We start from the raw sequence: 12,704 nt of genomic DNA, 5'->3' as shown, positions 1-12,704 counted from the left end.
AACTAGCATACAAAGATGACTAGACAGAAAAGATAAAAAGATAAAAATGGCACCTTTCAAAAAAATTATATTCTGTACTTTACAGACAGACATTGTTGGGGGCTGAAAATATTCTTTTTTAAAGTGCAGAGGAGGGGATAAAAATTTGATTCTTCACTAGCAAAAATGCAAGATTTAGGTTAAACAATAGTCTGCCTGTTAGTAAAAAAAATATAAAAATAAATTTAAAAAATCATTAAAAGGAATCAACTGAAGGGAACAACATGAGAGTTATATCAAGAAAGGATTATTTCCTTAAAGCTGTATGAAGAAGTCTAACAGGAAGAAGACAGAAACCCTCAAAGTCAGTTTAAAAAAAGTCTTTTGATAGCATTAAAGAACAACCCAAACCTGCAGGGACAGAAATGTTTCAGGCCAACATTATAAAAATTAAATACTGTAAATAAGAAACATTAGAGAGTGGAACTTTAAGGACAGCACTATGCTATAATGGTTCCTAAATTTAAAAAAGAATTGAAGAATTGAACTAACAATCTTAGCAGGGGTTTCCTTAATGACAAAGGGAAAACCCATGATGCAGCACATTGCAGCACTTACCCCCTCCAGTAGGTTAGCAGGAGCACTGCATGCTCCTTTCAGCACTCGCTGAAGGAATTCCTCCTGGTCAGGTATCTTGTCCTTGATACCTAAAAGAAAAGTGAAGAAGAGACAGCCATGACTCTTTCCTGCCAGTTAAAGATCATTTGGACAAGACATTACCATACTCTTGCACTACCCAACAGTAACAAATTAAAAGATGACACAAAATAACAATAAAATCTTTAAAGGAAATGACAAAGCAGTAAAATTTGGTGGGTTATGATTAAGATAACAATAAGCTTCAGTAAAAATGAGACCAATTTTGAAATTAAGCTAACACCTCTCTGGTAAAAGGGCAGCCTTCTACTTTAAGTTACAAGATCTCAGGAGAACATGGCAGACAACCTCAATTTGTTATCACAGCAATCCCACCTGTGCATCACACCAATTATGAAGACTGTCTCTGGGCTTACAAAGGATAAAAGCAACTTTTGTATGCACTCCCTGCTTCTGCATATGGAGCCAATACCTTCAGGCACTTTGAGAATCTTCTTGTTCTGCTCACACCAGCCGATGGGGTGTAAATCAGCTGTCAGGATGTCACACCAGAAGTCAGCCTTGCGATCTTCCCCGTAACCATCGTAGCGCAACAGCAGCAGCTGCCCACAGGTGGTAATGATGGTGGCCACCCAGTAGGTGTTTTGGTCAGACTTGACAGCTACTTCTAGCTTCATACCAGGAGCAAAACCATTCTGCAAACTTGTATCCACCTGAAGAGGAAAATGATCATCACATTTGAGCACCTCCCAGAAACTTCGTGAAACAGGAGGAACAGTTTAGACACCTTCATTAGCAAAAAAACTCAAGTCAAATGCCTTGAAATCTCTTCAGAAAAACAACCTTATCACTCATTCCAGAGTATCTTCCAACCTTAAATCAATAGCTTGCAACTCTTCTTCCAGTCCTGAACAATACCTCACCCACCACTGAGAAGCTTTCTGACTCTGGGATCACAAGAACAAACAGGTCAAACCCAGCAACACAGCTTTGACTTTATGTGTTACACTCTATCTTGCAACCTCTTTGGACAAAATACCTGCTTGACCACATATGTGTGCTTTAGATCACAAGATCACTGTCCCTTCTAGCATGCTTGCTTAGGAAGGCATGAATCTGCTCAGACTGCAAAAAAGGATTTTTAATGTCTCTATCCAACAAGCTAAATAATTGTGCCTGTAGCGTTATTACATAAATGGCATAAACTATAAACAACATTTCCATTTGTGAACTCATGCTTTGGCAACAATAAAGTGCCAAATACTTTGTATCTGTGGTGTGCAGGTGAGGAATTTGCACAGTACTCTGGCACAGAAATGTGAACTAAAAAAGAGAACGTAAAGTGTGAGTTTTCTCATATTCCTAACTAGTCTCAGCTCAAACACTCCTGAAAGAGCAGAAGAACCTTGCTCTGCTCCCACTACACTATGTTACTGAGCTACACTTAATTCCTCAGTCTTAACCAATGTGTTGATCCCTCCCTCTCAGCTGAATGTAACTGGTGTTCTCTTTCCTATGTGGTCCCAAGTTCTATTTCCTCTTCCAAACAGCTGCAGGAAGGTTTTCAGTCTGATGCAGATGCAGTAGACCTTTTCTGGGTTATTTATTACCAGTTTCACGCTGATGGTTCAGTGACTGCCACAGCTATTACAGTGTCATCAGCCAGCACATACTGGTTTGCTAAAAATAAAACTAAGAGAACTACATCAGAAAGAAAAGCGTATGCCTCTGTTAACTGTTCACATCCCTTAGCTTAGTACCCTTCCCTGAAAGAAAACCTTATTAAGAACAAAATCAGCAGGACACAAAAACTCTGGACGTTTTGGAGAGATGTTACAGCTGCCTTGCTGATGAGATTCTATTAAAGGCTTCACATTCTGATTCCTGAAAGAAAAGTCATGAGCTGGACACAAAGTCTGAGGAATGGAAAATTATAGCTCCCTATGCTCAAACTTTCAGCAAAGCCTCCTGGTGGAGGAAGCTGCATTCAGGGAAATCAAAAGCAACTGATGGAGCTTTCCCCGAAGTCAGGTGCGTTTTTCAAACCCTGTCATTTACGTTCCCCGGTGGTTTCGACAGAGACCAAGAAGTGAGCACCCTCTCCTGGCAGCCGGGCAAGACGACAGCGCTGAGCGTTTGGAAGCAGGGCCACTCGGCTTCTCCAGGCTGGAGCCTTGAGCAGACCGACAAAAAGGACCCCCCAACCCTTCCTTCCCATAGAGCACTATCCCTTCTTCTGTGCCGGAGCCGGGGATCCCATTCAGCTCACATAACGATAAAAGAATGATCAAAAAGTATTCAGAGCATGCAAGAGTGCAGAGCTGACACATGTTCAGATGAAGCTGATCACCAACTTATTTCTAACCCAAGTTTACACACACAGATGATTTGCAGAAAGGAATTTAAAAAGAGCATTTAATAGTCCTAGGTGTATTTAGACTTAGTGTGGGATGACACCACTGGCATCCAGTGCAGCTCCTGGGTTTTGTAAGCTCTTTTTCCTCCTAGATTGCAGGCAGAACAGCTACTTTGATCTTAATATTGTTCAATTTTAAAAATGCAAACAAATTAAACATAGAACATGCTTAGTTTAAGGAAGCAGCTTAAATTTTCCAATGTACCTTGCTCTGAGTAAGAGCAGGACTTTCAAAATTAAAATAAGCATGCAAATATGACTGTCTTAAGTCCACCCTCCCATCAGCAAGTCTAGTTCTTGGCTAACATGAGCTGTGTAATTATGGACTATATATTCTTAAACTGATCATGTACTCTCCCAGAATGTGGGTTAGACATTTCTCACCCATTGCTTACAGTGGAAGGCTGGTAACAGTCTCAATACTGTAATATTTAAAAAAAAAAAACAAAAAAAACCTTAAGCTTCCATTTAAAATTTATTTATATTAATCTATTCATGTATACATGGCCACTTGCTCTTGTGCAATACTACTCTTCAGCTTGTTTTCCCCTCTTTGTTTCTTTGAAAGTACAAATGTAGTTTTGTCTTAGCTTTCTTGATGGTAGAGAATAAAAATAAACCATTCTTCAAGTCAAGAACTGGCACCAGACTGATTCTGCTGGAAGGACCACCAGGTGCTAGACAGAGCCACCAGTGCCTGTATGCTTTCCTCAGCCTGGAATTACAGATTATTTTTTTTAGGGCTTTGTCACAGAGACAGACTGTGACTCTCCACTGGGAGGCACTGAGGTTCTCCTCTGCATTTGCCAAACCATTACCTTCTAATGGTCAGCAGAAATACAGAGCACCCGACCTTGCCTATTGAATTTCTATTAGCAGCAAGATCTAGGTGATGTGATGTTGCTGTAAATATGTTCTTCTCAGTGCTTGTCAATTCGATGTCACCATTAACTTTCCAAATTTTTATGCCAAGTTTATTACAGAGAACATCAAAATTGGCCTTCAGACAAACTCTAAGGGAATTCTGCTAGCAAACACCTGAAGGTTCCCCTCCCAAACATGCCAGAATCTACTCTCAAGCTTGTTCATGATCCCATGCACCATGCTCCAGGCACCCCGAATCCTCCACTCAGCTACCCAAGCATGTCAGGGTATGGAGGGTGGCCAGCCAGGCTCCCTGGGCACAGCCTGTACCCAATGCAGCAGGGAAGGGCTTGGCTATGCCCACACCTGCTCACTAAAGTGCTCTTCACAACAGTGTTACTTGCACCAGCAAAACTGCACCATGTTCTGCACATGCAGGGAATAATAACAACACAAACTGTGGATTTTTCTTTAAGCCTAATTGTATTTTTCCTGACCATGGCCACAGCAATCAGGCCTCTGGTTTGACACAGCTGAACTGGCACAGAGCACAGCGCAGGGGCAACAAAGGCATTCAGAGCACGTCTCCTGCTCACTAATAAAATCGGGCTGCACCCTTAGCTCTGCTGGGCACTGCTGCAAAAGCTGGCATGCCAAGTAGTTTGTATAATGCCTGAGCTATGGCAGCAAGCTTTTTCAACAGAGATCACATAAGGCAAACCACAGCAGAGGAGCAGGGAGATTGCCCATCATGCTACCGCCCAACGCTGACTCCAAACTGCAGCATGGGCTGCATGGACACCTCCACTCTGAGTAAGCTCTTGCTAGAGTCTTGCACACCAAGGAAAAATAAAGCAAGCACTGGCCTCTCCCTTTTAGAAACGAGATACATGAATGCTTATTCTGAACAAGAAGCTTACACACCTCAGTGTAACTGTAGTGGAAGAGCTTCTGTGAAGTCTACATTTATTGTGTGCATCTCTATTACTCACAATTGCCATATTTTAACAATATTCTTTAATATTTTCTGCTTCAGTAGGTTACCTTTGGACTTAAAATGCTTTGTGATCCTTCTATGAACAGATCTGTTTGTTTTCCTGCTGATTTAAGTCTTCATCACTCAAAGTGGTGACACAGAAACCTAGAAGCCTGAGTGCCAGAGTGCTTCCTAAATAATGTGCCACACCACCCTCACTGCCATGGTATAACACTTACAGTCTGTCTTTGAAAGACTTTTAAATAGTAACTGTAATAAAGGATTGGATAAGGTACCCTGGAAAGAGTTTCAATTTCTGGAAGAGATCCAAAGAGTTTGGAAAGCAGCTCCATACAGCTCACCTTCACTGGTGACCCAGTACAAGAAGCCAGACTTCACATTCAGATCTCACCCAATGGGACAGTGCACTCCAGGATTTTCCCAACAAACATTTCATTAAAGATATCCAAGGGCAAAAACAAGGACTTATCAAGACTTCATCCTACCCATTAAGCCTGTGATCAGCAATTATCCTAATCAGTTTTCTAACTACTACAGTCAAGTGTTTGGCAGACCTACTATTTTCTCCTTGGCCTCCTTGAGAGCTACCATTAAAACCTTATTTGACAGCACATTTGAATTCTGCAATTTAAGAACTATGGTACCAACTTTTTAAAGCTATCTCCTCCATAGCCATTGCTAATAGAGAAAGATGAAAGGAACTGGCTAGTTTGGGGCTTTTAAAGGAAAATAAAGCTTATCTTTTGGTGCAGTAAAGACTAGGAGTCCCTTAACTTTCAGCATGTGGAGATGGGATTACCCTGTGCTATGTGCAGAAAGATAAGAAACAGTAATAAAAAGGTGAAATTCCTCATTTCTCATTACTCTTAGAAACACTATCCTAGTTAGTCCTACAGATCTGACAGCATCAGCTCATCCAGAGAAACCTTAAACATTCAGTACATCAAAAAACCAATGTAGGAAGTGGTAAGAAAACACACTCCCTTACTCACATGTTTAAAAGATCCATGGGGGGCTGCAGTTGCTCCTGTGTCTTCTAGATATTCATCCCAATTGAATTCCACTTCTTCCACACTGGAACCAGCATCTGGAAGAGAAGTCAAACACCTTCTGTCTAGCAATCTGTTTTAGGCCACAAAGAACTTCAGCAAAACCCATTTCAATTCCAAATGGATGAACAGACAATGGACTTCAGTTAAGCATTTACACAGACAACAGTATTTAACTTTTCTTTGTATGTGAAAGGCCCTTTAGGTTGGGTTTGGTCTGAAAAAGAGTGTGATCTTGAGGACTTTGTTTAAGCACAGATTGTCTACAGTTTGTGAGAGGAGAACATAGGCAGAAGAGATCCACATTTGTAACAACAAAGATACTCAAAACTCTGGGCATTCTGGACCATTAGTGTATTAAATTAAAAACCATCCAGGAAACAATACTGACAGTAAGAGGTTTGAAGAGAAAGTCTAAAAAAATGAAATATTACTACTGTCTCTTCAAGTTAGATAGTAATTAGTTATTACAAAACAATGAAGCACAGAGAGGGATTCAGGTTAGCTCTAAAGAAAGCAGCTTGAACAACTGAAATAAAAAAATTCACATGATATTTTAAAACATAAGGTGTAACAGCTTCTTCAGACCAAGTATACCTCATTTTTGGATGCATATAAACATAAAATGTGCTAAAACTGCTCAAGCCACGGTTCAAAATTCACTCAGGAGGTGCAGGATGCCATCAGCTGTAGTGAGCCACACACCACTTAGATTCTCTGTTACTATTATCAAGCCTGTCTGCGGGCCCCAGACTCCCCATCAGCTCTGGGGTCACTTTCCTGCTCCCCTCCTATTCCCAATTTCTCCAACACGTAACCCATTCTGCTGAAAAGACCCCACAATCAACACAGGCTGGATTTCAGGTCCTCTATTTCACCACTCAGCCACTTCAGTTCTTCCCTGCAGGCAGAGCTGGGGAGAGCAGGCAGGGTCCCACCTCACGGAAGCAGCATTTTTAATCTCAGCACACAAGCAGCACTTCAGGTCCAGCAGCAAAAGTGACCGTAGAGACACAAGCTAGAAGCAAAGCTTTTCATTTTCACTTTTAGATTGACTCTACCACCTTCACCAGACTTGTTTTTATGAATGAACGTGAGAGATTTCCACCTCTGAGGACCAGGAAACCTGATAGCTTGTTTATACTTGGAACCAGAAATCGCTGTGTCTCACCAGCACGGGGAGAGCTCAGCAGCTGTTACAGGGTCACCAACATTTCCTGCACACTCAGCCTTTCCCGGGACAGGTGGGAACTGTTATTTCAAAGAGTAGTAGTTTGAGAAGGAAACACTATGTGTCAAAAAAAGAGAAAAGAAATGTTATTACATGCCCTTATCAGCCCCTGGACATGCTGACAACCTGCTAAGTATGCTCCACAGCAGTCCTCAGGCCTCGGATAGAGAGGGGCAAATATTTGCCTAGAATTCTGAGCTACTTTAAATCCTCTAAAAACCCAGCAGGTCCCGAGTGTAAAGTAGGTTCATTTTCTTTTCAAACTGATTGTTAAACTCATCTTCAACTTTCCATTGTAACTCAGGAATTATAATTTCCCGAAATTCAGAAATGTATATTCAGTTAGAATGTATATTCAGTTTTGTTAGCTGGTATCTGTTTTAAAGACAACTCTTATCTCTCCCTAACTCCATTTCATTTTAGAATTATATTGGCCCTTCATAAGTCTCAGAGCTCAAAAAATTCAGACCTTGAATTGAATAAAACCATTGCTTTTAGGGGTTAATTTTTAACTTACTAAAGAAATAACCTGGAGAAGGTCTGAAGCAAGTAATTGTATTTTTAATTTTTTTTTCAGGGAGTAAAGAGGCTCAGTCACAGCTGTTTGCAAATGAGAAGGGAACTGATCAAAGCTCTGGCTGCAAGTCATTCTATGAAAAATATAATTCCATTGCAAAATGTTGTTGAAACGGATTAAGATTCCTTAACACATTAAAACAGCATTTTACTTTTATATAACCACAAAAATGCTTAAGCACACAGCTGCAGAACCGAGGTGGAAAGAAGCATCAGCCTGAACGCAACATCTCTGGTCAGTCACAGTGCAAACTTCTCTCTGTTTTTAATCCCAGGCAGGGAAAGCCAACTCATCCTTTCCCACCGGAAAGCACCCGGCTGCTCCAGAACAGCAACAACCCCACTTCCCTTCAACTCCAAAAGACACTTTGTGTGTAAAAAGCACAGCTTGCAATGCCTCACGCCTTCCTGTTTGAACAGAAACATAAAGCAACCTGACTGCTCCGTGATTTTTAACAACTTTGAAAGCCAAGGAGCTCGACCTGGGAACACTACAGGGATCGTGAGGCTTTCCAGCCCTGCTCTTCACCAAGCCCCTGGCAGCACCAAGTCTTCAATAACATGTTATCATCAGATAACTGTCTAAGGGGCAGTTAAGCTCCTTAAATGAGGCACAGGTCACTTAACACACTGAAAGGGTCAATTAGTAACTTCTGTTGCCACTTAATTGCTACAAGGAGCTCCTGAGAAAGTCAGTTTGCATGCTGCTCCAGCTCCCCTTTTGCCTTTAACTATGGTTAAAATCAGTTCCCAACTGGATCAGTTACCACGGGTCCTTTGTTATCCCACTAATCCATGGTCTCTGCAGCCCGTATGCTTTAATATCTAAAAGAGCTGTTTCCTTCCAGGTCAGTGCTGCGGTGAGCAGGGCTCAGACAGCTTTGTACTGTACAGTGCCTAAATCTCCAGCACACCCAGAAGCTCTCCTGCTATTCATTTTTCATAGGGAAAAAAAAAAAAAAAAAGAAAAGCACAAATTGCTGTCCAACACCTACTGCAAATTCAATGCGACTCCTGCTTTATTGCACGGAGCCAGAAGGAGTTTGTTTTTTTTTAAACTTATTTTAAAAAGCACCCAAAACTTGCAGTTCCTTTCATTCCCTTTCATTCCGAAGAGTTGGACTCAGCTTGCACTTGCTCTTCACTAAGGTTTTACAATTAAATGAGACAAGGTGATTAGCCTCACACTTCACCCAGTGGGTGCAGAGCTGGGGAGAGCTCAGGTGCTTTCTTTTCCTCCAGGGGCTGACAGAGCCCCAGGCTGTGCTTAGCTACAGGGTTGAACAAATGTATTCGCTGCTTCTCATCCCCAGCCCTCCCACAGCACTCCGGTTATTTAGCACAGCACTTACAGAATCAGTTTTTTAATAGTGGGAGATGTTTTAGAACTACACAAACTATGAAAAATCTCAAAAAACAAGCCTCTATTTTTTAACAGAAACAGCCCAGAAGTGTGGCCAAGGATCTTCTTTCTAGTGGGGTCACACTAGCTAAAAATCTTCGAGAGTCAGAATCCAGTCACTTTTCTGGTTTTATTGGCAGGACAGTTGCAGCAGAGCAGGCTGTGTTTAAACCAAACCTTTGATCTGGTCTGCTGGCAGTTTTTGCAAGACCCTATTGCACAGCAGCATCCTCATGGGTTCACAGATCCTGGGATACAGAGAAGCCCAGTTTAATGAAGCCACATTCCCGAGGGACCAGATGTCTGTATTAAGTGTTATGAACAGTCTGACTTCAAACTGCTCCATGAAACCTCAGATACTTACACCAGAAATTCTCACTTCTGTGAGAAAACTTGCAAATTAATATGACAGATGACAACACACAAACCTGTATTTAATCCATTTAATCTTAAAGCATAATTTGTTAATCTAACACTGCATGGGTGAACAAAAATGTATGTTCTCTCCTTTTTTCCATATCCTTAATTGCTACAAGTCCTAAATGAATTCAGCTTTCCTACTAGATGTTGACATATTTTTCTGTATTAGACAGGATGACTGAGCCACACCAGTGGCAAAGCACAACTTTGGCAAAGGCAGGGAAAGAAACCAGATGTGATTCCCACCCCTGTGGCCTCTCCATAAAACTAGTTTTTGTAAAGCTTTCAAATCAAGCTAATATTTTCTCAAGTAAAGTTTGAGAAGTGTCCCACAGAGGTTCTGTGGAGAATGCTTATCTATTCTGGAGCTGAGAAAATGGTAAGAATATTAGAAGTTTCCTAAGTTGCTTCCCGTTCATCACTATTTCTAGATGCATTATTTTGAATGCTAACTCTTCCTTTCTGATTTTTATCATTAATTATGTCCTACTGCTGATACACACAGGAAGAGAAATAACACTGAATCGTACCATTTGGACACAAGACAATAGTGAAATATAAGGGACATTAGCCCTTTAAAAATACCTGGAATGGAAACAGTTGACGCCAGACTACTTTCATCTTTGGAATCAAATTAAATCCTCACTGCAAATAATTTTTATGCACCTTATATGTGATTTAGTTGAAGATTGTCATATTGGACATTTAAGTACATCATACTGAAGTCTGCAAGACCTTAATTTAAGGCCAACCTAAAGGTCTGTCACCCTGAGACTTAGATACAGTTCAATCTTATTTTCATAGCAGTTAATCTTTTCTATCTATACCAGCTGCAAGGTCATGAATAAATAAAGGCAGGTTGGGATTTCAGCAGCTGATAAAGCCTGTGACAAGAATAAAAGTTGTCTTTTCTCCTCATAGTGCAGGAGAGCATCACAAGCAACAACCTTGACCACTGTTTGGGCTCCTGCAGGCAGAGAGCAGGTATCTAAAAAACCAGAGGGTAATCTCCAAAACCTGCTAAAAATCAAGTGGGAAAAAATTACACCAGTCAAAGAATATGAAGGGAATATTCCAGTAGTGGTTGGGACTGGTGTATCTCAAAGCACTTCATGGAACAGTATTAGAGGGCACAAGAAAACCAATTGTATGCTTATTGTATGCTTATGCCTACATGGGTAACATTTGCTGGAAACCATACTCAAACTCAGCAAGTAAAACTCTCTTCACTTATGGTTTTACCTTTCACAGCCATCTGAACTCAAACCAGGCATAAAAAGGATGCTCAGGAAAACAGGTGTGGAACAATTTTTTAGGCAGTATCAAACCCTTCTCAGCTATTCCCAGAGAGCACAGAAAGGACTGTGTGACCTCTGGTACTTTTTGAGGAAGATGGAAAAATGTCAACACAGGTTTTAGTACAGAGGGAGGTGCTATTATCCTGTGAACACCCCATGGCTGACCATGTAGTCACCTCTTGACTGTTCTTCTCCCTTTCTTACACCATGTGACATGTTAGCAGTTTCCACTAGCAAAGGAAATGCTATCTACAAATGTCTGGAGACATTCTGCTTGTGCATGTTGCTTTTCCTTGCTTTTTCAAAGGTGTAAGGTTGACAACAACCTGACTGACTGGCTATAATTAATAATTAAAAAAGCATATTTCAGCAACATAGAGCACATGATAGTATTCAGCTCAAAGCACTGCAGATTCAGATCACGTTTAACATTTCTTCAGTAACACTGCCATCAATTAGACTTCCACAAAGTAAAGGCACAGAAACTACAAATAGTAAACTGTCCTCTGAAAAGAGCTGCTTGTTGGACAGTACCACAGGAATGTAATACTCAGATAAAGTTCCAATCCAATTGTTTACACTGGTAACTACAAATTAAAACTTGCTTTCTATTAACTGTATCAGCACTATAAGTAGGGCCCTCCTCTAGGAAAAGAATGAAACCATGGCAGGTAAGTCATAAAAATGGATGGTCCCTACCCCAGCTAAGAGTGCACAATCCCCTAACTGTTTCCTCCCCCCAGTCTGGTGTTTCAAGGTGAACCAAAACCTGAGCTAGTTTATCATAATATACCACTTTGCAGCAGATTAGGAGTGGATATCCTAAGCCTATCAAGACAGGCACACCAAGGTGCATGAGAAAAACAAGACAGATTACAATGGCAGCAAACAACTTCAGTTAATGACTTTTTAAACCATCAGTACAGCCTTGTCAAAATATTAAGAACAAGATGAACACAAGGACAGAACAAAATGACATGAACCACTTTGACAGACAAATGCTTTAAAACAGGGGCATTAAAGCCACTGGGCTTTTCCCAGACCCATCTCTACAGCAGTACCATGAAGAGGAAAGACACAGCTTTCTAAGAACCCAATTACTAAGGAGGGTGAGATTTTGTTCTCCTTTAAGCCACTGATATACCCTGCTTTGAAACTGAGCAATAGAAAAATGAGCCTTGTAGTCAGAATTTAACCCACACTCACTGACATCTGAGTTTATCCCAGTATACAGCATCAGACACATGCACTATCAAGCATCCACTGTGCTCATCTTGATTCTTGCCAAGTTTTTTGAGACCCATTAGCCAGGGAGCTCAGCCAGCCCATTACCTGCATCATACTGCTGTTCTCCATTCATCTCCACAGCAGCCCAGTGGTTACTCTGAGCAGCCAGAAGCAGGGGACCCTGGGGCTGTCACAGTTTGGTGGTCATGAGTTGCCTCCAGCCTTCAATTCTGCTGGCAGCCAGGACATCCAAGAAGGGATCCTGAAAAAAAAACCTGAAAGGAATAACTGATAAGAAAACCTTTATCAGATGATAACAACTTCTAAGATACATTAAACACATTATTCCAGCAATAAGCCAAAAACCTTAAAGGAAACCAACTCCCTGCATTTATGCATATTTAACTATTCCACAACCCTCATCTGCAGAACAAACTGATTCTAGAAAAAACATTATTTCCTGAGTCAGTTAGTTATAAAACCTGACTTTCGACATCTCTCCAGGCTCCCAACATGTCAGCCTGCTAACCAAACCAGAAATTTTTGTCCTGCAGAACATCTGAAAATGGCACATGTAAAAAAATACCC

At 41.0% G+C, this 12,704-nt stretch overlaps 1 protein-coding gene across 1 annotated transcript in view; it reads right to left on the bottom strand.

Moving 5' to 3' along the window:
• SFMBT1 (Scm like with four mbt domains 1) overlaps window positions 1-12,388 on the bottom strand; it is a 30,985-nt gene extending 18,597 nt beyond the window's left edge. Inside the window, exons 1-4 of the mRNA XM_008498965.2 lie at window positions 12,222-12,388; window positions 5,906-6,000; window positions 1,109-1,349; window positions 598-686 (exon numbers count right to left, since the gene is read on the bottom strand). Of these exons, the coding sequence (XP_008497187.2) occupies window positions 598-686; window positions 1,109-1,349; window positions 5,906-6,000; window positions 12,222-12,249 (453 nt within the window). The 5' untranslated portion in view covers window positions 12,250-12,388. The remainder of the gene's footprint in view (window positions 1-597; window positions 687-1,108; window positions 1,350-5,905; window positions 6,001-12,221) is intronic.
• Window positions 12,389-12,704: the final 316 nt, after the last annotated feature.

This window comes from Calypte anna, chromosome 12 (genome assembly GCF_003957555.1).
Source record: "Calypte anna isolate BGI_N300 chromosome 12, bCalAnn1_v1.p, whole genome shotgun sequence".
Lineage (NCBI taxonomy): Eukaryota > Metazoa > Chordata > Aves > Apodiformes > Trochilidae > Calypte > Calypte anna.
The sequence above is the reverse complement of the archived record's forward strand: the minus strand, read 5'-3'. Positions and strand labels throughout refer to the sequence as shown.